At 41.4% G+C, this 24,223-nt stretch overlaps 1 protein-coding gene across 2 annotated transcripts in view; it reads right to left on the bottom strand.

Moving 5' to 3' along the window:
• The window catches only part of USP46 (ubiquitin specific peptidase 46), a gene marked incomplete at both ends in the record, with an annotated part of 55,065 nt that overhangs the window by 14,610 nt on the left and 16,232 nt on the right, over positions 1 to 24,223 (bottom strand). Inside the window, 4 exons of one of the 2 annotated variants that reach the window (XM_084233644.1) lie at positions 219 to 295; positions 9,690 to 9,919; positions 12,151 to 12,364; positions 15,303 to 15,383. In XM_084233644.1, coding sequence (XP_084089770.1) covers positions 219 to 295; positions 9,690 to 9,919; positions 12,151 to 12,364; positions 15,303 to 15,383 — 602 coding nt within the window. The remainder of the gene's footprint in view (positions 1 to 218; positions 296 to 9,689; positions 9,920 to 12,150; positions 12,365 to 15,302; positions 15,384 to 24,223) is intronic. The other variant, XM_084233645.1, reaches the window with a different exon arrangement.

Below are 24,223 nucleotides of genomic sequence, written 5' to 3'. Positions count from 1 at the left end.
AAAACTTATTTTTAAACTTAATAACTAATGACTTCTTCTCCAGACCACATATACTTATTTTTAATCTCTCTTGGGTAGGAAGAATAGATTAATAGGATTACTTTCGTTTAACATAAAGGGAGATTATCTTCTGAGAAAATACAGGATTTTTTATTTTTTCCCCCACTTATTTCCTAGCCTGATCCAAAGCTCAGGGCAGTCAGAATTTACTAGATTACCTTAGACAGTGAGTAATAGATGTATTCTGCTCCACATCGACAGAAAGGTCGAGAAAATCTTCATCTTTGCTACTAACCTGAAGCAAAAAAAAAAAAAAAAGAAGAAGAAGAAAAAAAAGCATTTGGCACAAAATACTTAATAGACACAGCAGATAAAATTCGGAATATTTATAAGTAACCAAAAGCCATAACTGCAGTAAATGTCATGTGTTGTTTAGCCTACTCCTCAGCAGTGAGAGCTACCTAAAAAAAGCCCAATCTAGAGGAAATCCCAAACTCTCAATTTAACCTTATCTCTATTCCTGCTTTGGTCCAGGACTTTCAATAATTAAAATTCAACCTGATCTATTCCTCTCCATTCATCTCCCCACTGATTCTAAGTAGGAAGTACTGACAGACATTCAAAGAGTCCAGAGTGGCAGAATGATAAAAATGGAAATGGAAAAAGGACGAGATGTAGAATGCCTACTATCAGATTATCACCTTTTCATTAAGTGGTTCGCGCTTTCCGCCAGTCCCTTAAAATCAGCCCCTCACTCCTGTGAGTAGGTATTCAAATTGTGAGTGGGGCCAAGAGTCCACTGCGAGACAGAAGACCACACACAGGCTGTTCTATGGCCCGAAGGGGTCGTCATTGGCCCAACTCTGTGCCTTCTGGAGCCTTGGCTCACACTTCAGCCCAGCCCCAGCTGTTTCTTAGCCTTCCACAGCTCATACTACACCAATTCTGGGAGTCGTACTTTTCAAAGTTCACAGAATACGAAGGGCTTAAATTCTGGGGCTTCACTGGCAAGCCTGGGGTTTTCTGCCTTGGACTGGAAGGGATGAACTAGCTCAGCAACAACTATGAGCGCTCAGTCAACAGGCAGCAAGAGGACACAAACACTTCCCTAAGTATTACAGCTGCCCTGGGACCCAATATTCCACTGCAAGGAAATTATCTGAAGGAACGTTCAGAGATGTGGACACAAATGTTTTACTTTCATGACCAGGCACAGAATATGCATACCTGGCCTCTGCTACCTAGAAAGCAGATGACTTTAGACCAGTTACTTGGCCTCTCTGAACCTCAGTTTCATCTGTGAAGTAGGAAAAGTGACAGTATTTATTTCATAAGCTTGTTGAAAGGATAAAATAAAAGTAAAGTGCTTTAAGATATAAGCACTCAATAAACTGCAGACAGGTAAAAAATTTTAAATGACCTAATGTGGCCAAAAATCTACAGATGGTTTTACTACATTGTAGGCATGATAGTAAATGAAAAGTAGGCTATACAATTATATATGTGACATGTTAAATCCAATCTTGCATAAAAGGGCATGTATATATTTGTATACACATATAATATATCCTTATCACTATCACACTGTTTGAATTTTTTAATCGCATTTATTTAAGCTTATTACATGAATGCATGAAAGATCCAAAATCTTCACCATTGCCTATACCAGCTTCTTTGCCAGACATATAACTTCACGGACCAATAAGTATGTTTCCCACCCTTGACTCTGAGTTCAGCCATGTGACTTGCTTTGCAAGTGTTAGAACACACTATAATAGAAGACATGTTACAAACAGAGCTTGAACAAGCACTTGTGAAATTTCTCTCTTGCATGTCTGTCACTGCCATGAGAAACAGAAGCCCAGGCTAGTCCACTGATACTGGGAAAAAGATAGGAGACCCATGGAGGAAAGCTATTCTCACTAAGCAGCTCCCGCCAAGCCCAATGCTGTCTGCCTACATCTTCTGCTGACCCCTGAATCACACAGACACAGAGATCATGACCAGCAACTCAGCTGGAGATGAGAAGGCTGACCCAAGATTCAAGTTGCTGCCTAAGAAAGCTATTAGTTTGAGTTGAACCAAGTTAAGCACCTTCTGAAACTAAAGAAATTCAATATGCATTAAAGAAAAATAACAGTCTCTGAAACTTAACATTCTCAATGTCCCAGATAAGATCCCAAATTATACTAAATGAAGAACCGAGAAAATGGAAGACATTCGTAAAATAAAACAACTGAGACTAATCCTGGGATGACCAGGTATTAGAATTACCAGACAGAATTTTAAAGAAACTATTATAAATTATCTTCGGTAAAGAAAAATAAATCAAAAGATAAAAATAAAATCTCAGCAGAGGAATTGAAACAATAAAAATGGATCAAATGGGAATTTCAGGACTGAAAAATTAATAAACAGGATGGACTTAAGAAGTGGAGATGACAGAGGGGAGAACAAAAGAATTTGAAGCCAGATCAATGAAAATTATCCAATGATGGGCCTCCCTGGTGGCGCAAGGGGTTAAGTTGCAACCTATGAAGCTATCTGCAGCCACTGCAGTGCGAGTTTGACCCCCGGCTGAGAGCAACCCACATGGCACAGCAGACCTCTCCTGTCTCGCCCACTGCTCCCTTCAGCAGTGTATTTCAGTAAATCCGCCTGTTCTGTTCCCCACTCTGTCTCTGGTGAATCCTCTCACCCCGCACACCTCTGGCCTGTACCCCAGTTCTTGTATGCATAAATAAATCTTTAAAAAAAAATAAAGAAAATTATCCAATGAGAACAACAAAGAAAAAAGATTGAAATAAAAACAGATTCTCAGAAAACTGTCAGATAATTTTCAGGGACATGTTAGTTAATATTGTACACATAATTGGAGGTCCAGAAGAAGAAAGAATAGGACAGAAAAACTATTTGAAAAATAATGACTGAATATAACCTAAAAAGACATTCGTTTATAGATTTACTATTCAAGCAGGGTTAATACAAAGATTAGCCAGGGCACATCATAGACAAACTGCTGAAAATCAAAGGTAAAAAGTAAATCTTAACAGCTAGAGAAAAATGGCACATTACACACACAAAGATGATAAAGCTGGAAGCTAACCTTTCACCAGGAACTATGGAGGTCAGGAAACAGTGGGATAATCTTTAATGTGCTGAAAAAGGATGATGACTAATGCAGTATTTTTAGATTTCATAAATATATCCTTCAAGAATAAAGACAAAATGAAGCTTCATTATAATCAGATCTGCACACAAGAGGTTAAAGTGGCACCAGATGGAAATTCAGATCCTCAAGAAAAAAAGAAAAGCATCAAGAATGTACTTAATGGTATTGATCAGTGGCATTTATAAGTAAATAAACATATATAACACACAAGGTGGGTGGCAGAGAAGGAACATCCACCCATATAGTTATAAGTTTTCTATATCTCATGTGAAACAGCAAAATGATCAATCATAAGCAGACCTTGAAAAGTGAAAATGTATACCGTAATCTCTAGAGCAACCACTAAAAAACACACAAAGATATACTTTGAGGAAAATTAAAGTGGAATTGTAAAAAAACACATGTATTAATACGTATTTCAATCCCCACCAAAAAAGGCAGAAAGGATAACAAGAAACTAATGGGGGAATAAAAAGCAAACAAAATGGGAGCCCCAATACAAACATTTCAAAAATTACATTATACAAGAATATAACAAATGTTTCAAGAAAAAAAATTTCAAAATATATTTTTTAAAAAGACCTGTTTTATATGTTGTTCACAGAAACTATGCTTTAATATAAAGACAGAGTGAAAGTAAGTGAATGGAAAAAGATACACAATGCGAAGTTGTCGTAAGTATGAATTCAGACTGCTATATTTATATCAGATAAAATAGATTTTATATAAAATTATATAATGAAACATAAGAAGGTGTCTCTGAACAATTAGGTGAGTTTACTAGAAAAAAATATGTGGCTGCCTTTCATGACAGAGCCTTTAAAATACATGAAGCTGGAATACTATTCACCAATAAAAAAGAATGAACTGTGCTCACTTTGATAACACATATACTAAAAGTGGAATGATACAGAGAAGATTAGCATGAATTATCTCTTTGCAGGAATGACACCCAAATTTGTGAAGCATTCCATAAAAAAAAGAGAGAACTGAATTGTTGACACATACAACACAAATGAACTTTGAAAATACGTTAAGTTAAAAAAATCAGACACAAAGGCCATCCATACATGTTGCATGATTCATGTGATATGAAATGTCTAGAAAAGGCAAATACCTAAAGACAGAAAGTAATTAGTAGCGGTCCAGGACTCACAACAGAAATTAACTCCCAGATACATAGGATCTTACTGGAATCATGGAAATGTTTTTAAACTAGATTATGATAATAGTTGACAACTCAGTATATTATTAAAAGAAATCACTGGATGACTTTTACAGTACATCAACTATATCTCAATAAAGCTGTTTTTAAAAAGTAAAAAAATCATAGAAAGAAACTGACAGAATTTGAAAGAGAAATAAGATAGCCCCACAAACATAGTTAGATTTAACACTGCTTTCTTTATCATTGATTAAAAAAAAAAATACTAGGGGGAAAAAAAAATCAAGAAAGGCAAAGAAGTTCTGAATTACAATCAAAACCAAATGACAATTATAGAACACTATACCCAACAATTACAAAGTATACATTCCTTTCAACTCAGTGGTTCTCACCAGGGAAACTTTGCCTTCCTGGGCACATTTCACAATGTCTGCAGATATTTACTGTAGTCACATCCTAGGGGATGCTTCTGACATCCAGTAGGTAGAAGCCAGAATGTTGTTAAATATCCTATAATTACCCAGGGCAGCACCACACAACAAAGAATTATTGATCCTAAATATTAACAGTTTCAGGGTTGAGAGAACCCATTTTTCATGGATACCATAACAGACTATGTGTTAGGACATCAAACATGTCACAGTAAATTTCAGACAACTGAAATCATATAGAATATATTGCCTAAGCACAATGGAATTAGAAATCAGTAACATTACGATAGCTAGGAAAATCCCAAATATTTGAAAATTAAACAGCATACTTCTAAGTTATGCATGAATCAAAGATAAAAATCACAATAGAAATCAAAACTTATTTTGAAGAAATAACAAAGAAAACATCAAAATTTGAGGGATGAAGCTAAAGCAGTTGCTTAAAGGGAATTTTATAGCTTTAAATGTGTACATTAGTTTAAAAAAATCACTTTTTTATCACTTCTGTTAGCTTTAACTGCTATATTCCTAGTATCCAAAAAAATTTCCACCATTAGTAAATACCCACCAAATATTAAATAGATGAATGAAAATTGAACAGAATTATGACTTTCTTTTTATACATTCCTAAATCTGATGTTTTTAGTAATCCACAAGTATTATATTTTTTCATTAGTAAAACTTGTTTTAAACCTAAATGGTTCTTCTCTGGGAGAAAACAAAAGGATATAATTTAGACAGCTGAGATCAGATTCTGTTCAAGATCTTGTACTTGAAGGGGGACAAAAACAAAGAAATGCTGTAGAAAGAGGTAAACCTAACTAAGTAATTGAAGAATGGTACTGTAACTTTTTCAATTCCAAATGCAAACTGCTTCCAGAATTAAAGAGTGTGAAAAAGCACACTCAGGTGGATCCACCCTGCTAGGGTTATCAAAACATGGCACTAAAGTCTTCCAAAATCCATTTGGATATTTTCTTCCTCTGCCCCACACTGATATAGTCAAAATTGTTGAGTGATCAAGCAAATTTTTTTTGCCTTTCTCTTCCAAGAAAGCTGTCAGAAGATAAAACCATTTTCTTCCCACACACAGGATCTCATTCTGGTCTAAGTGAAAATACAGCTTGTCTCCAAGGAAACATATATATCACCAAGGCTCCAATCCTCAGCAAGTGCAGGCTACATCTTATTCTTCTTTCTTTGTCCCCAATGTTGGGCATGGAGTTCACACAAAACTCATTTAAGCAGGGTAGAGAGATTCTGCTTGCTCTTCTTTTAAAAAATAATTAACAATAAATCAACTGGAAGAACATTAACATAGAGAGCATACATACAAATCATGAGTCTGCGAGGTTCTTGGTAATTAAAATCCTCGTCAAATGTGCTCCTATAGGCCCCAAATCCTCTCCTGGACTTAGTAGTATAGGTGAGACTAGACAGCAGCTCCATGATATTCAGACAGGAACTAAAAAGGCTCTGGCTTAGAACAGAGTCAAAATGGTGGGGTTTGAGTGGGGCAAACTATAGCCCACCAGCATGAGCAGCCTCTGAACCCCTACTGAGGAAGTGGTCATACCTGGCTACACCACCCAGCCTCACTCCTATTCTGTGAGGTGCTCACAAGCTCTACTGGATCAATTTCAAGCTCTGTCAAGAAGGAGCTGTACGATTGGTACTTAATCAAGCTGTTCTTTTGACAACCTGCTGGGTCTAGTAACAGAAATGCGTTCAGGGAGAAGCACTAAAAACCAGAGATTTGCAGAGCGATGTTCAATGGGAAAAGGGGGGAAATTAACAACAACAAAATTAAGTTCCAACTGGCCCAGCAAAATCTTATGAACCAAGCAAGGAATAACCAAGGGAGAAGGAGGCTAGACTGGAAACTCCCCACGCCTCCATTCTGGAGCTCCTTTATCAAGGTTATCTGAGAAAACTAGCACAGAATTACCCCCTTAAAATAGCCTCTCTAAGTCTACTGCAGAATGAAACAATTTGTCTCCATAAATCTCTCAGTTGACATTTGCACTGCAATCACAAGCAACATTTACAAAGGGTGAGACCCAGAAAAAAAATCATTGTTTTCAGAAAGCATGAGAGCTGGCAGAAAGAGTTTTCCACATAGGAGGGACTAGAGGCTGAGGCTGCTACAATGGCAAGGTTCCCCCAGGGGCTAATTTGCTGCTTAGGATCTAGTGCAGTTTAATCCCACTGTGAGATTTCATGGACGCAGGTCTTGGCAATTCTGACTGAAGTGCTGTCTAAAGGCTTCCTGCCCTGGGCAGAGGATGTTACTCAAAGGGACCTGTGTTTCTCATCCTGTGAAGGAAAACATTAACGTTGGGTCTTCTTTTACACTAAATTCTCCACAGTTTACAACAAAAAGCCTGCAGCTATGTATTTTCTTAGAAAGTCTAGGGCTTTCTAACAATGGGAGCTTTCTAAAAATGGAGTGTGTGGCCTCAGGAGATTGAGTTCTCTGTCCCTGGACAGTGTCCAGCAGATACTGGTGACCAACGGGCAAGGGTGTCACAGCAGGGGCGTGGCATGGTGGAGGAAGCACGAGATGGCTCCAACCCATTACAGGAGCTGAGAAAATGGAGGTGATTATCCAAATAACTGCAGAGGAAAAACACTCTTGCTTCAAATCATCTCATCATCTCAGGGGATAAAAGTATGGGATTTTCTGAGTGTTCCACTCTCCATAAAGACACATTCAAAACTCACTCACTTTCCATAAACTATGTGTATGTAAACAGAATTCCATTCTAACAAGCTCTCCAGTATCATCTAGAAGTTTTAGGGGAAATCTCTGGGGACAGGTGTCCCATCCATAGTAACACTCCTGGAAATAACAGGCTAGGTAGCTGTCTTCACAATACAAATATTTGAGGAGAGAATATTTGTATTTGTTGCAATCAACTGACCTGTTTATAGACAAAAAAGAAAGTGCAAAAGTGAAAGAACCTATCACTTGAGACTTCCTGGAAATCTTAGTTGCCGTGTTCATTTCAGAGATAGCCACAAAGGCTAGTCCGGCTGTGCAGCCTGGAGCAGGTCTCCTGGCTGCAGAGATAGTGATGTGATGCCCACTGTTTGGCTCCTCGTCATAAGCTCATCTGAGACTCTGCACTTCTTAGAGGCTTGTAATTGTAATTATACAACTAATTCATTTTGTCATTAATATCTGTTTTCTATGCTGAAAGTTCCAGAAAGGCCAGGCTCTTACTATATCCCCAGTGCTTATTCCTTTATATGGGGAAAAATAAACCCATACTTACTGAACAAAAGAAGACTCATCCATACAGCCACTGTATTACCCACAAGAAAGTTGTTTCAAAATGATATTGCAGACAATAATGTGGAAAAATAAGAATGTTCGTATATAGGGTGTGCAAATTGGTATAATGATTTTGGGGATCAGATATTTTCTAATGAAGTTAATGATAACCTCATATGACCTAACAAATCTACTTCTTTGTCTAGATCCTAGAAAAACTGGATGAACATACACATTTTATGGACCAGAATGTCATAGAAGGGTTATTTATAATTGCCCAAAATTGGAAACAACCAAATACCCATCAACTACACAATGGATCAGTGAATTACGTTCTATTCACTCAATGGAATACTGCATGGCAAAGAAAAATGAATGAACTACAGCACTGCACAACTACACAAAAGGATCTCACAAGAGATGATGAGCAGAAGAACACAGAAAAATATGTATTTTATGATCATTCCTAAAATAAACAAAAAAACCAACTGAAGTATATGTTTAGATGGTAAGGTTCTACCTAATATTCAAAAACCTTTTTAAAAGTTATACAAACTCTTTCAAAGAAAAGAAACAAATAGGAAGTCACTATTGTACTTCAGGCAGGAGAGTAACATGGGGAAGCAAGAGAAAAAGAAAACCCAGTAGGAAGTCATTGTAGTAGTGTAGTTGGGATTGCCAGGCAAGAGCTGATGGGTGACCTGCCCTAGGGAGGGAGCAATGGGGGCTGCAGGGAGTCAAAAGATTAAAAAGACACAACAGACAGGACTTGGTGCTAAAATACATCCAAGAAGTAAGGTCAAGACGGTGTCAAGGAATACTCCTTCATTAAAAGAAAGAAAAAACAAATGGCAAATCTGCAAATTATAATATTTACAATATAGCCCTAATTTTGACATTTAAAAGTACATACATCTATTCTAAAAATAAATTCAACATCAAAAGGAATAAAAACTGCAACAGATTAAAAGACATGAAATGTTAAAATTCATGAGTTCACCAGGAAACAACTCAAAAGAAGGAAAAAGCAATGAAGTGTTCTAAAGGTTTTGGCATTGCTGGGAAAACAGCAAAAAAAATGAACTAAAAAAGGATGCATGCTGTAGTCTCTAGACTAATTCCCAAAAAACTCAAACTAACAACATAATAGATGTTATATATTGTGAGAAAGTCCAGACTCATCCAAACACACAAGCTCCTTAGTCCTACAACAGCACAGTTATAGACTCGCCCAAACACCCAAATAGCTGCTGTAGAGTCAGAAAGCAGGCCTGTCCTCTAAACTCAAGTTCACCATACCACATCCTTGAAGTTGGAGCAATGGTCTGTTCTAAGTCTCACATGACCTCCTGGTGACCAAAATCTTTTCAAGGTAAGCTGATTGAGATCCAGGTAAATTTGTGGACCCTAACATTTGCTCATGGTGCAAATGAGCTTATAAGCTTCCAGCTTATAACACTCTACATTAGTCAGCTGAGATTTCTTGGAGGAAGATGTGCTTCCAAAAGTTTGCCCCTGGGGTTTGAACATAAAAAGAATTGTCTGCATATATTAAGAACAAATGGTAGATGCTATAATGCCACATTGTACCCTTGTGCAAGAAAAATGGTGCAACTAAGAACAGATTGTATTCTTAACACTTACAGTTTCACAGTTCAAGCATCGAGTTTCATTGGTGAGTGTTCCCTGAAAAATCTCATGGACCCAGGTGAGTTCTGGTTTATTATTCTCCGCAGGTTCATTCATGTTGCCATTTTTTAATTTTCCATTTTGCTTTTCCTGTTTCTTCTCTTCCTGCAGGATGTCCGCAATAGTGTTTAGCAAATAATTTAAAAATTCGTGAGCGTCCTGCTGCATGTAGTTATCAAAGAGATCTGAAAAGGAGAAGGTCATTATTTCAGTGTGTGGTGTCTGGTTCTTGAAAAGCAAATGAAAATGCTCAGTTTTACACACCACATTTCGTTTTTATGCTGAGAGAGTAGACAGGCTTGGAACATATTCATCACTATTTTGCAATTTCAGTGGGTAAGTTTTAAAAGAACTTTTGTTTATTTCCATTTCCGACCACCCTGAAGGACTAAATTTTCCATATTGCCCTAAAGTCATCATGTATACAAAATGGTACCAAAATTTTTATTTGTCCCACAAAAAAAAGTATATAAAGAATAGAAATACTTGATAAATTCCCTGATAAAATATCAATATTTAATATGTCATGACCACCAATGATCAATTATTCATTTTGTAATTTATCTAGAGCAACTGGAGTCCTTTCCCAAAGATCATATGAAACCCTGGAGCAGGCTGGAAGCAGCTTAAATGAAACACATAAGGGAGATGAGGGACACACATGAGAGTGTGACTATCTGATAGAGTTCTGCAACCAGATACATCACAGAAGCCTATGCTGGTCCCTGCCATAAGAACAATCAAGAGATGAATGCAGCTGCAAAACTTCATTATTAATCATGTTCACAACGAGACTTGGGAGTGCTCTGTTTCCTTCTCGAATTATTTTTATTCTGGTAAGTATAAACTACAGCAACATTAAAAGACAGCAATCAAATTAAAGGAGACTTTATAAAACAAACATCTGATTAACTGTACAAATCTGTTAAGTAAAGCTGAAATCTAGGATAAACAGAAGTAACAATAGTAAATATTTCTTTTTTTTTAAAGATTTATTTATTTATTTATGCAAGAACTGGGGTACAGGCCAGATATGAGGGAGGGTGAGAGGATTCACCAGAGACACAGCAGGGAGCAGAACAGGCAGACTGACAAAATACACTGCTAAGGGGAGCAGCGGGAGAGACAGGAGAGGTCTGCTGCGCCATGTGGGACCCTCACCGGCCAGCCGGGATCGAACTGGTGCTCCAGAGGCTGCCGACAGCTTCACAGCGCGTCGCTCAACCGCCTGTGCCACCAGGGGAGGCCCTAGCAACTATTTCTATAGTCACAAAAACTACTAATACAGAACTTCTGGAATAATCTAATTTCTAACAGCACTTCCCTTGAAAAGAAGATTAAAAAATCAGGGGGGGAAATGGATATAGTTATTATATAAAGATATCAATTTCATAGCTTTCAATCGTCTAGCAAATAAAAATCAGAGATATTTTTAAAACAGCAGTGGCTCGGATTAGATGGTATATATTTATTCTAATCACTTATGACAGGTTTATAAAACATTACTATTTTGTTCCTTTATTGCATCAACCTATTTATTCCAGTGTCCTGCTCAGAAGGGTTCTCTTGGGCCATTTTTCCCGTTACAAAGATCCTACCCAGAAAAAAAACCCAATGTGAAACAAATAAAACAATCATTCCAAAATAGCATGATAAATCTAAATTTTTTTTTTTTAAGATTTATTTATACAAGCACTGGGCACAGTCAGAAGCACGGGAGGGCAAGTGAACTCACCAGAGCCAAAGCAGGGAACAGAACAGGCAGAACAACAAAACACACCTCTGAGGGGAGCAGCGGGCACGACAGGAGAGGTCTGCACACCACGTGGGACCCCCACCGGTGACCGGGGATCGAACCGGCGCTGCAGAGGCTGCAGGCAGCCTCACAACCTAGCGCTCAACCGCTGCGCCAACAGAGAGGCCCAAATCTAAATTTTAAGCATATTTTTTATCCAGTTCCATTTTATATCTTCTGGGCAGGAAAGGTGAGATATCTTTTCTTTAAAAGAATATTATCTGAGGGCCTCCCTGGTTGCGCAGGGGTTATAGTCTCAGCACTATGAAGTTACAGTCAGCTACTACAGCACAAGTTCAATCTCCAGCCAGGGAGGTGACCCACATTGCATAGCAGACCTCTCCTGCCTTGCCCGCTGCTCCCCTCAGCAGTGTATTTCAGCAGATCTGCCTGTTCTGCTCCCTACTCCAACTCCGGTGAATCCTCTTACCCCCGCACCTCTGGACTATACACAGAGTTTTTGTATGTATAAAAAATAAAAATAAATCTTTAAAAAATATGTATTATTTGACGACTGAGTCATTCTATTTTCCCTTTCAAGGAATGGGTTCATTTTTGAAGATACACAGTCAATGCTCCTTATTTCAGAACCCTCGACACATTAATTGCTATAGTACTCACCATTTTCTTTCCTCAGCCTTGAGATGAACTTCTTTGGTGGGATCACGCCAACCTTCTTCTTCTGTGTGGCAATGCTGTGGAAGAGGTCTGCCAGGCACGTCAGCAGGTTTTCCTTCTTTTTTTGCTGGGCCTTGTATGCCAGCACATTCTCCCGGAACGGCCGGCAGAAGTACAGTGCCTGCAGCACGGAGTTACAGTAGCACGTGTTTCCGAACTGCCAAAGGACAAGGGGCGGGGTGTTCAAGCTCTTGTCCAGGATGCGCCATCTCTGCCTCTGGTAGGGAGAGGGGTAACGCCACCCACCGCCTGCTGGCCCAGGTCTCCTGACAGCAGGGTTCCACCCCCACATTAGGAAACCACTCCAGACACCAGTGACTAGCTCATCAGCAGGGAAATGAACACAAGTTTGCATCAGCCTGGTACCTCTCGAGCCCAGGAAGTTCCTAAAATGATTAGCAAGTACTCTGCCTTGATTAAGGGGAAAAAAAAAATCTAAGGAGACCTTCTGGTATTGAAAGGAAGACACAGCAAACAAATCTACATCATATGAAGACCCAGAAAAGCAGCTGGCTAAATAAAAGATGCAACATTGCAACAAATCCAAACTTCCATGACATGGAAAATAAAGACGCAAGTCAGAAAGACATCCAGGAACTAGGAACCACCGGCTCAGGGGAAAGAGCTTCAAATGAATGAAGACTTCTTTTAGTGTTTCTCTTTCAGGACTCCCTAGTCCCCAACTCTACCACATTTCCTCATGACTCCAGAATGGCAGAGGCAAAGAAGTGCCTTTTTATGTCATCCCCTTGTGGCTCAAAATTACTTCTCAGTCTTGTTTCTGCCAAGGTGGCCACTGTCCCATTATACCACCACCAAGGCTGTGCTCTCCTGACAGTCAGATGCGGGTCCATACAGTAATATTCTGCACCTCTCAAAACCCACGGACACTCAGATGAGGATTAAACAGGGAAAAAGTCATCCTCTCACCGGTTTTCAACTGACTATAAAACCAACTCTGGGAAAACACAGCTAAGGCGATGGCTTTAGACTTTTTCAAATGCACTGAAATGAAAAGGAAAAAATCTAAGGCAATAGCCAGATTAATAACAGATTACAAAATGCTGTGTAAGATTAAAATAGGACATGAACATCTTCTCAAGATTGGCTGTTGGCTTGTGTGTCGTTTACCCAGGAGCAAGACAGATGCTGTGCCATACTTAACATGACATTTCTACGTATGCTAAGATAGAACATTTCCTATTTTTACATATTTTCCTCTACTTTGACACAATTATGTAAGAAGAGACAAGCCTCTCTTTAAAGAGAAGCTGCAACTTTGATGAGTTGCCCTTTGAAGTAAACACAAATGAAGCTATTAATAAACTCAGCTCTCACGCAGCTTCTACAAACTAGGAAGTGGTCTTAGTTCCTTTTCCTCCAGAGTCTGCATTTGGACTAACCAGGGCAGAATTCCCAGAACTTGAGTAACTATCTTCACAGAGCTCAAGCAAGGGAGCTGTGCACAATGGCAAAAATAAATAGATAAATAAACAAATAAATGGAAATTGTATCAAAATCAGAAGCCAGTAATCCCAACACTTGAGCCTTCCTCCAACCATGCTTTTCTCTTTTACTCAATGTCTCAGCTTTAACCAGAGGCCCTTCAGAACGCCTGTCCCTGACCCAGTGGGCCAGGAGACAAGTCCTGTGGAAGAAAAGGAACTAACATTTACTGAGAATCTACATGTGCCTCACCCTCCTGTCAAGGTCTCCAGAAGGAGCTTGAGTTTAACCTTCACTAGAATCCAAGAGGTACACACGGAGATCTCCATTTTGTAGACAGGGATATCGAAGTTCAGAGAGGTCAAATGACGTGCCAAGCTAGAACACAGAGCCAGTGAGCAGCCTGGGCAGAATTCAGATGTGCGCAGGTCAGTATAACTTAGACACCAACGTTCTCCCCATGAGCCCACAGGTGGCACACACCCCCAGAGAGTATTTCCAGCTCCCCCAGTGGAAATTACGCCCTATGGCTCCTGGGCATGAACAGGCTATGCCCGCAGCAATTGTTCAAGAAAACAAGTTACTATGACTGAAAGTTTATATCATGTAAAACCTTCTCCTCACCCCCCAGAGAAAGGATCAGGTGAGGATCCACTTGACCAGGGTGGGAGAATTGCTGCTGACTCCTCGGTCACAACTCAGAGCCTGGGAAGCGCCGCCGCTGACAGAAGCCAAGGCTGAGCATGGTGATATAAGGACGGGGAGTTTTGAGACAAACTGGTCCCGGTTTTTCTTTTTTTTCTTTTATATATTTTTTACATCATTTCTCATTTTTGCACAACGTCTGCAGTTTCATCTTGGTTATATTCCCCATACAATTCCCACCCCCCTTAACTTGACCCCAATCCCTCTTCCTCTCCCCTCCCCCCTGTAGTGTGTTTCTGGTTTATAGCTGCTTGTTGATTTTGATTTTTACTTTATTATAAGTAGTCTTTTTTCTGGTCCCTTATTTGCGTTTTCTAAATTCTTGCTATGAGTGAGACCATCCGGTAATTTTCTTTTTCTTTCTGGCTTATTTCGCTGAGCATGAAGATGTGGTACATATATATAATGGAATATTACTCAGCAATCAAAAAAGATAAACTCATGCAATTTGCAGCAAACTGGTCCCAGCTTTCCTCCACACCGTGCCTCTGTGCCAGGGACTACCACCAAGTTAATATTGTTGAGCAATGTGGTAAAGAGCTGGTAACACTTTTTTAAAAACTGTTTGCACTGATATTATTGAAACAAAGACACCCTGGAGTCCATGAGATGAGAGAGAATATGGAAAGGCAGACGTGGCTACAAGGACTAATAAATTCACTGTTCCAGTCAGGTGTGCAAAGGCTATCCTGGAAAGCACAGGGGGAGGAGAGGAGAGGTGGCTGTGACCCAAAATATAGTCATGAAACCTCTTTCTGAAACTACTGAGTCTTTCAAAACCTGGACTAAATTTTCCTCCTCCCGAACATTTGTCACTTTTAATAACAAAAGAGTATGTACAAGATTGGATCTTCTTTAAAGACTGGAGATGATGAAAGTGGCAGTGGAGTTGCTTCTGGGACACGAAAACATTTGATAAAAATAGTACATTTTTAAATACTTACATTGACCAATCCGAAGTAGTGTTCATTGATTGGAAACTGCTCTGGACCAATGTCTTTTTCCAGAGCAGAGGCATTGGTGCCCTAAAAGAGAAAAATAACAGAAGTCTATTGAGCATAAGATAGACAAGAAAGTAAAAATGATACTTGGGACAAGCATCCCTGCTGGCCGCCAAGGTGTCTGGAGATGTTCATGCTGAAAGAAAAAGTGTTAAGACACAAACCAGTCAACTCACGTTGAATTAATGTCAGCCTTACCTCCTCTCCAACTTGTACTACTCGGCTTCAATTATCTCTCCCTGGGGAAGGAGGCTTTAGACAAGCAAATGAACAACTATCACTAAAAACTTCTGAATAAAAATATGTGAAGCTCAGACAGTTGCAGCAGCTTCTATGCTACACAGTGGTGCAAAGAATCCTACCACCACTCTAAAAAGTCAGTTTCTTCATTCTGACAGAGCTGTGCTGTACACCCATCTGTTAGGAAATATTCCAGGTGCTGGCAACAGAACAGAGAGCAAGACAGACACCATGCCTGCTCTCAGGACCTTTGTATTTTCATGGATGAAAACAGCCTGAAAGTACATTGGACAGTATAGGAGAAGGTGACAAGGAGAGTAGAGAAAAATATAGAAGGTAATGAGGGTGGGGACTCCAGGGAGAGGGGGAGAGATAGAGGTTAGACAATTGCAGCTTTAAATAGGGTGGTCAAAGAAGGCCTTATTGCAAAAGCGAAATGTCCAAGGAATAGTGTGAGTGACAGAGAAAGACAAAATTTAAAACCCAACAAATCTACCAAAGTGAAGATAATAAAGACAGTTACCAGGCACCTGACCATGTGCCAGGGACTGCACTCAATTCTCACAACAAGCCTGGATTATTATCCCCATTTAACAGTTGGTAAGTGGTAGAGCTGGGACTTGAACCCAGGAACTGGACTTTGTAGTCCACATTCATAACCACATGCTACGTGGAGCAATCAGATCAAATGAACCATTTACCAAACCCCACAAAGGGCCAGTGTGGCTGGTTACAGGACACTGCCATTACCATCCCCCTCCCCAAAGCCCGGATGAGTCTGCTGGGGTTAGGAAGAGAGACTGACAGATCAGTGCAACCAGGTCATTGGAGGGGTGCGCAGGATCAGGCCCCTTGTGCACCGTGGTTCCCTCACGGCTCTGCAGTGTCAGTCCACAGTCATCACATCCTCCAGCCACCACAGCAGGCTCACAGCATGTCAGAGATTTGGGAGACAGGTATTATAAAAAGAAAACACTTTACAAAAATAAATCTGCCTCTACTTGACTCATAATTAGCATCTCCTGCCTGTCTCGGGGAGAAATGGCCACACAAGTGGGCTGAGACCAGTAAAAATGGTCACGCAGCAACAAGCAAACATTAAATGCAGAATAACCCAATTCCGAGGAAACAGAACCAGAGCAGAAATGGCACATTCCGCCCCCTGATAATAACAGCCTTTGTATCCGCTTTCTTCTAGGTTCATTATACTTTTCCTCTCCCCATCACTGAGACTAGGAGCTCAATGTTCATCTGTGTGTAACACAGTTTCTCCATCTTCTCCTGTGTGGGTGTGGCTTTCATTGCTTTTACAATAATGCACCCCCAAAGAAAAGGCTGGAAAGTTTTAGGTAATACCAGGTTACGGTAGACACTATGGCATACACAAAAATCACTAAAAAAGTTTCAATAAAGCTACATCTCAATCATAAATCAATGTAAATAATGCATATTAAATATACCCAGAGTCATTGCTGAACATTTGAATACATGGCTGAGAGCCCAGGAGGAATTTCAGATATAAAAGTATAGTACAGGTAGCCAGAAATCGTTAAATTTCTCTTTACGAGGTAGCTATATATTCAAGCTAATACATGACTTTTGCTATTTGAGAACTCTTAGGTTGACTCTGCTTTTTTCTACCTATCTTAATATTTTCCTTGGGAGTAGGTGGTGACTCATACTAAGGATAGCTACCCAGGGGCAGAGGGGAGACCCAGCACGCAGCAGAGAAAGGAGAGGGTGGACTCAGTGAAACCAGCTCTTTCCTCAGGTCAATCTGTCCTCACTACCCTTCCGGTGAAGCTTGCCCATTTTCTTGCTTGATACCTGCACACACATCATCCAGAGAGGTCTAGAGGGCAAGTCACCTGGGCCCTGACCCTCAGAGCTGCTTCTGCACACTGCACCTTCACCCTCTTGTCTGAGCGTCTACCCTTGTGAGGCTTGAGCCACCCGGCACCCCTTCCTCACCTCTTTTTGGCTGATCCCCCACTGACCCCTCTCACCCCATTCACAGAAGATCTACATTTATACTCTAATCCCTGCAATCAGCCTGGTGGTTTCAGGATCCTTGCGGAGGAGACTTCCCACATCTTATTCAATCATCTTTTTTATCCCCTTCCCCTTCAGCTGCCCAGTGCCAAAGACGCACACTGGACTCTAACGCCCACTGAGGTCGAGCACCGCTGCTTCCTCGGGCACCCCACTCAGCTCACTCACACCTCGCTGGCCCTTTCACACCTCTACTTTCTCACTTGGAGTCCATGAGCCATGAATCCAATTGCTCTTGAAAACACCCCTTACTCTGCCCTTTGACCAAAAAAAATCCACCAGTTTGAACCAAATTATTCACCTTCTTTAAACAAACACCCAGACAGATGTACAAGCTAAGGGATGCGAGTCACATGGCCCAGCCCACTGGATGCACTAAGATCCGCCAAATCCACATCCCGTGTTCCAGCATCTCTCTGGTGTACTCATTCTCCACACTGCGATGACTATTTCACCTTCCCCAAGCATATCAAAACTTCAACAGTCCCCTTGTGCCTCACGTAGCCTCCCTCTCAACAGAAGAAAAAAAATGAAACCAGCAGAGAGAAACGCGTTCAACTTTCCAAATCTTCAAGCCTAGGTGCCTCCCTCTGTTAATGACAGAATTCACTGTCCACACCAATGTCTCCTCCATTATTAGATCCTTCCTGACAGAATTTCACATGCTTAAGCCTCTAATATTAAACATACATACATACGGGCCTCCCTGGTGGCGCAAGGGGTTAAGCACCGCACTATGGAGCAATCTACAGCCTCTGCAACAGGAGTTCGATCCCCGGGCCAGCCAGGGAGAAACCCACATGGCGCAGCAGACCTCTCCGGTCTCGCCCTCTGCTCCCCTCAGCAGTGTATTTCAGTCAATCTGCCTGTTCTGTTCCCTGCTCTGTCTCTGGTGAATCCTCTCACCCCCCCACACCTCTGGCCTATATCCCAGCTCTTGTATGCATAAATAAATAAATCTTAAAAAAAAAAAGAAAACATACATACGCTCCCACACATCTGCTCCGGTTACTGCCTCTTTCTCAGGCCCCCTTCATGGCTAAGCTTCTTTAAACAACTGTCTACTCCGAAACATTGACAGACAAATCAGACGATTTCTAAGATTTGTCTCAATTAATATGGTAGGTCGGGGATGAGGTAAAAATTGTCACAGCTGAGTGGAGGCTATGCGGGGCTTACTACACTGTTCTATTGATATTTTAAATATATGTATATAAGCAGAATAATGGTCCTCAAGAGATGTCCCTATTCTAACCCCCCAGAACATTACCTTACACAGCAAAGGAAAACTGGGGCTGCAAATGGAATGAATTTACTGATCAGCTGACCTTAACATAGAGGAAGGGTCCCTGATTATCTAGGTAGCCCAATGTAATCACAAACATCCACCTTACCACCCCTACCCCACTGCCAACACAGCAGCCAAAGTGCTCTTTTTAAACACAAATCTGCTTTAGAAGACAGAAGTACAAGGACAGATCGGAGTGCTGCGATGTGTGAAGGACTCAACTCGCCTTTGGTAACTATGAAGGTGAAGGAGGGGCCTGGAGCCTGAAAAATCCAGAAGGCAGAGGCAGCTAAAGCCTTCAAGAAAAACCAGCACTGAGCTTCAGGAGTTTTCTGCTGTTTCCGCCAATAAGCTAATGATAAGAGTAGCAACAGAAAATGAATACGGTACGTTTAAAGTTTTCCATAATATTCCTTAAGGCTTGTCCCTATTGCTTCACCTCCATTACCTCTCCTCAAAACAGCCCCTTCGGGATTCTACCACCCCCACTTCATTTCCCAAAAGCTGCAAACATTGCCAACTTCAGGGGGCACTTTTAGCTGGTGCTTTTGGGGGGTTCTCTCCCTCTCCCCATGTCTCCCTGTAGATGCCAGGCAATCGCCATTCATATAGCTTCACTCAGCGGCTCATGCCAAACATTTCCAAGTATTTATCTTTTCATGGCAGAGAACCTCATTTCTGATCTCATTCAGACTGAGCGAATAGTGGTATTTTCGCTTGCGTATCTCCCAGCCCTCCAAATGCAGCTCCTCAAAACTAGAGAGTTCCCTTCTCCTTTCGCCTTTCCCAATCTTTCCTTGGCATTTCTTGTCTTAGTAAAGTGACAGTGCCTCCCTCCCCTTGGTTCATGCTGGAAACCTCAGGGTCGTACGCGGCATCCCCGTGACACCCCTCACCCATCCCTCACCATGTCCTACTGATTCACTCTCCTTCGGTGTCCAGTCCAGTCTCTTCTGTTTGATCTCTCTCCACCAGCAAGGCCAGCCCACCAGCATCTCTCATCTAAATTAAAAGAGTGGCTTCCACGTCCACCTTACCACCCCCACCCCACTGCCAACACAGCAGCCACAGTGCTCTTTTTAAACACAAATCTGCTTTAGACTCTCCCAGTGACTTCCATGGGGAAGACACTCTCACACACTTGGTCTATCACGATCACCTTCATTGCCCAAAGATCTCAAGTTCCCTCCCCCACATCACCTAAATGCTCTCCCCCAGTTCTTCACCTGATGGTTCCCTACCATCCTTCTCATGGAATTTTTCACTGACCACCCCTATGTTCAGTGAGCCCCTATGACAGAATAATGGGCCCTCATAGTTGTCCACACCCTATTCTCTGGAACCTATGAATACGGTACCTTCCATGGCAAAAGGGACTTTGTAGATGTGATTTAATTAGGGACCTTGAGATGGGGAAATAACCTGGATGACCTATAATTAATCTCAAAGAACGTCAGGCGAGCAAGGCAAAGAGGATCAGAGCCTGAGATGTGATGACACAAGCATAGTTCAGAGAGATGCTAAGACGCCGCACCACTGGCCTTAAAGGAGGAAGAGTCCATGAGCCAGCAGGCAAGCAGTCTCAGGAAACCGGACACAAGACTACACATTCTCTCCTAGAGCCTCCAGAAGGTGTGCAGCCCTCCTGATGCCCTCATTTTAGGACTTTTGACCCCCAGAGCTCTAGGACCATAAATTTGTGTCATTTTAAGCTACTTAGGTTATGGTACTGTCTTTGACAGCAGTGCTAGGAAACTAATACACCTCCTACATACAACCTCCCCACCTGTAGCCTCGTCTATGTCTTCCTTATTTACTCCAACTGTTAGTTATATGACTGTCATCCTTGGTCCTATCTCCTAAACATGTACTGAATGGGAACAAAGAATATCTAACCTGCTCAATACTATACTCTCAGCGACTGTTAGACTAACAATACCTACTACATACAAGGGTGGTTGAATGGACGGTGGTTGATCTGTGGGGGGTGGATGGATGGATACATAGATGGGGATTGTTAGGGCTGTCTGGGTGATGAGGCCATGTAGCTGATGAGGCCTACATGGTATCCTCCACCACTTCTCCATTCTCTTTTCCCTTCTGTAAATATGTATTCTAGAATTGCTTCCTATAGAGATACAATGTCACTGATATTGACATGTGGAACCAAACTCTTGCTTCACACACTAGCATTTTCCATTGGTAACAAAGTTTTGTATATCTTTAACAAGTTCTGGAATTCAATTATGTTAAATATAAATCCTTACATGATAAAAGGACATACACGATGGGAATGTTTCATGAGATGAGGAGGAGGAGGAATACTTAGAGAACCAGGTAGTCTCAATCAAAATTTTATATGAGCATTATCTTCCCATCCTGCAATTCTACTTTCAGCAACTTATTCTACATATAAACTCACACAGGTAGGAAAACACATAGAGACTATAACAAAGACCCAAATAAGTTTGGCTTTAAAAAGATGGAAGTTTAGTTCTCTCTTCTCTGTCAGTGGCAGCACAGGCCTGATATGGTGGCTCTGCAGAGTCGGGGATTTGGCTCATTGCATCTTGTTGCACTCTCATCCTAGAGAATCAGTTGCTATCTGTGGAGTGAAGAGGGCTACTCCAGCTCCTGCCATCAAACAGCCTCTGTCTGCATGGGGGGTGGGGGGTGGAGTAAAACAGACAAAAGGGAAAGGACTGTCCCTTCCCTTTCAAAGTTGCTCCTGGAAGTTTCACACATCACTTCTGCTCACAATCCCACTGGTCAAAATCTAACGTAGCCACGTGGCCACACCTAGCTACAAGGGAGCGGGGCAAACATGCCTTCCCCTGAGCAGCCATGACCAGCTTAAGTAAAAAATGGAAGTAGGAACTGAGGGGACACACAGAGTCAGTGGCACGCAGGTCCCTGCAGCAAGGTCTGTAACAGAAACTTGAGTTACTTTAGAAGTACCTTGAACTTGTTGAATAATTATGGTAGTTCATATGAGGAGATGCCATGTAGCTTTTTCAACTGCTACATGAAACTGCTTTGAAAACTGTTCCAAGATACAGAGTGTGCATTAACACATGTGAGAGCATCAACATGAGGAGGATAATACTGTAAATGTTAGGGGGAAAAGGCAGTCCCAAGGCAAATCCCATATAGGCTTTGTGGACTCCACCCCCACCCCAGGTCAAAGCCAAAGACACTGGGAACTCCAAATCCCATCACCACCAAAGGGAAGGTGGCTGGGACCTGAGGGTGGGGTTAAGCAGCCAGGTGGATACAAAAGGCAGACACGTGGGCTTTGGGGGGGCTCTCCATTTTTGGGCTCTCAGCCAGCTCGGAGCGTCCGGTCAGCTCTGAGAGTGACTTTGGGTTTCCAGGTCGGCGGATCGGGTAGGACGCATTAAAGACTTTATTTCCCTATTTTCTCCCTGAGTTGTACATTTTCCTTATTTCTTTTTCTCTTGTAAATAAACCTTTTATTAACCCTGTTGCGTGTGTCTGTAGTAGAGTATTCATAAGTCCCTTTAAAGCGCACGGGTGAGGACCCACAGCCAGGAACCCGTTTAATATCGGGGTTGCTCTATAACAGCTACACTACTCATCCAATCTACAGACACTCAGCCCTGGCACTGTTTTGCATATAAGGGACACAGATGACCAGAGCAGGCCAAGTCCATATTCTCAGTATACTCGAGAATTATTAACACTGGTCACCCATGTCTGGGAGTAGAACTGGGTGGGGCTGGGAGATGAGGTCACCATGGATACTTTTTATTTTCTCTACTCAATTGTTTGAATTTCTTACTATGAGCATGTATTATTTTTGTCATGAAAACTGAACAAAAAGTTAGCAAACTCACACCCGGTGGGCCAGTTATCTCTGGCTATGCCCCAGAGCTATCTGGCCATTCTTTTTTCTCCCCAGGATGAATTTACCTTTGATTTTAATGGCTTCTCTCACTAGGCGTTAGTTTCCTGGCTGAGCGGTCCAGTTGCTGCTACCTGTCTATTTATTGCTCAGGGTGGCAGAGAGAATCAAGTAAAACTGGGCACACTATCAGCACTACGTAAATTGTAAGTGGCGATGCAAAGCCAAGAGATGGCGTTTCTACCGCTAGCACCCAGTGCGCTGGCACAAAAGGCAAGTGGGAGGCGCTGAAAATAATTGTTATATGACCAGATGCTGAACAAAACACTTCTCTATGGTGGTAAATCACAGGGTCTGGAGGTATAAGAAACAGAGTTCTTATTTCCATGAGGGAAAAACAATGCACTGCATTTCATTAAAAATAGAATCTCGGCTGGGACAAGTTCCAACAAGAAGACTGTGATGTTAGCTCTTCGGAGCACTTCTGCAAGCAGTTCTGTGCCTGCCAAAGGGGGCTGCAAAAACACAAAACAAACAACAACACGAAGTCGGGGAGGATGAATCACAAATGCTAAGATGGGCACAGAAAGGCAAGTCTTTTTAAAGCAATTATAAAAGTAATTTATAAGGAAAAATGTGCTAGAATTTCTCCTTTGGGAAAAGAAGGAGCCTGGTTCTTATCCAGAGGGAGGCTGTCATCAGAACAATGGCACTGCAAGGTCTATAAAAGCCAAGAAAACATTGTTCTAATATGGAGGCGTCTGAGCCCAAAACACAGAGATGAGATCAGCAAGACCACTTCATGGATGAAATAACTAAGGTCCAGAGGAGTTAACTTACTTGTCCAAGATCATCCCAAAGTGCTCCATTTTTCTGCATCCTACAACAGGCAACCTCTCAAGTTTGGCCAATGTAGAGAGGGGAAATAAGAAAGGCCAAAAAAATTATAACATGTGGGCCTCCCTAGTGATGCAAGAGGTAAAGGCTTCAGCACTATGAAGCTGTCTGCAGCCACAGCAGCAGGAGTTCGATCCCCGGCCAGGGAGCTGCCCACATGCTCCCCTCAGCGTGTATTCAGTAGATCTGCCTGTTCTGCTCCCCACTCTCTCTGGTGAATCCTCTCACCACCCCCACACCTCTGGCTTACACCCCAGTCTTGTATGCATAAATAAATCTTAAAAAATTGTAACATGTAAGGATTTCTGAGTACACGGAGAGTAAGCCATGAATTCTAAAACAGGAATTAAAATAGGTGACAAGAGAGGTGAATTTTGTTGCTAACATCACATTTTTAATTTTCAAAAGGCCATTTTACTTATTAAAGATGCTTTCAAAGGACAGAAGTACATAAAGAACTAGTTTTCCAAAGGACTACTGTGTCCAGACTTCTGATACCAAAAGGTCATTCCCAGAGCCTTA

Source organism: Talpa europaea (genome assembly GCF_964194135.1).
Source record: "Talpa europaea genome assembly, chromosome: 5".
Lineage (NCBI taxonomy): Eukaryota > Metazoa > Chordata > Mammalia > Eulipotyphla > Talpidae > Talpa > Talpa europaea.
The sequence above is the reverse complement of the archived record's forward strand: the minus strand, read 5'-3'. Positions and strand labels throughout refer to the sequence as shown.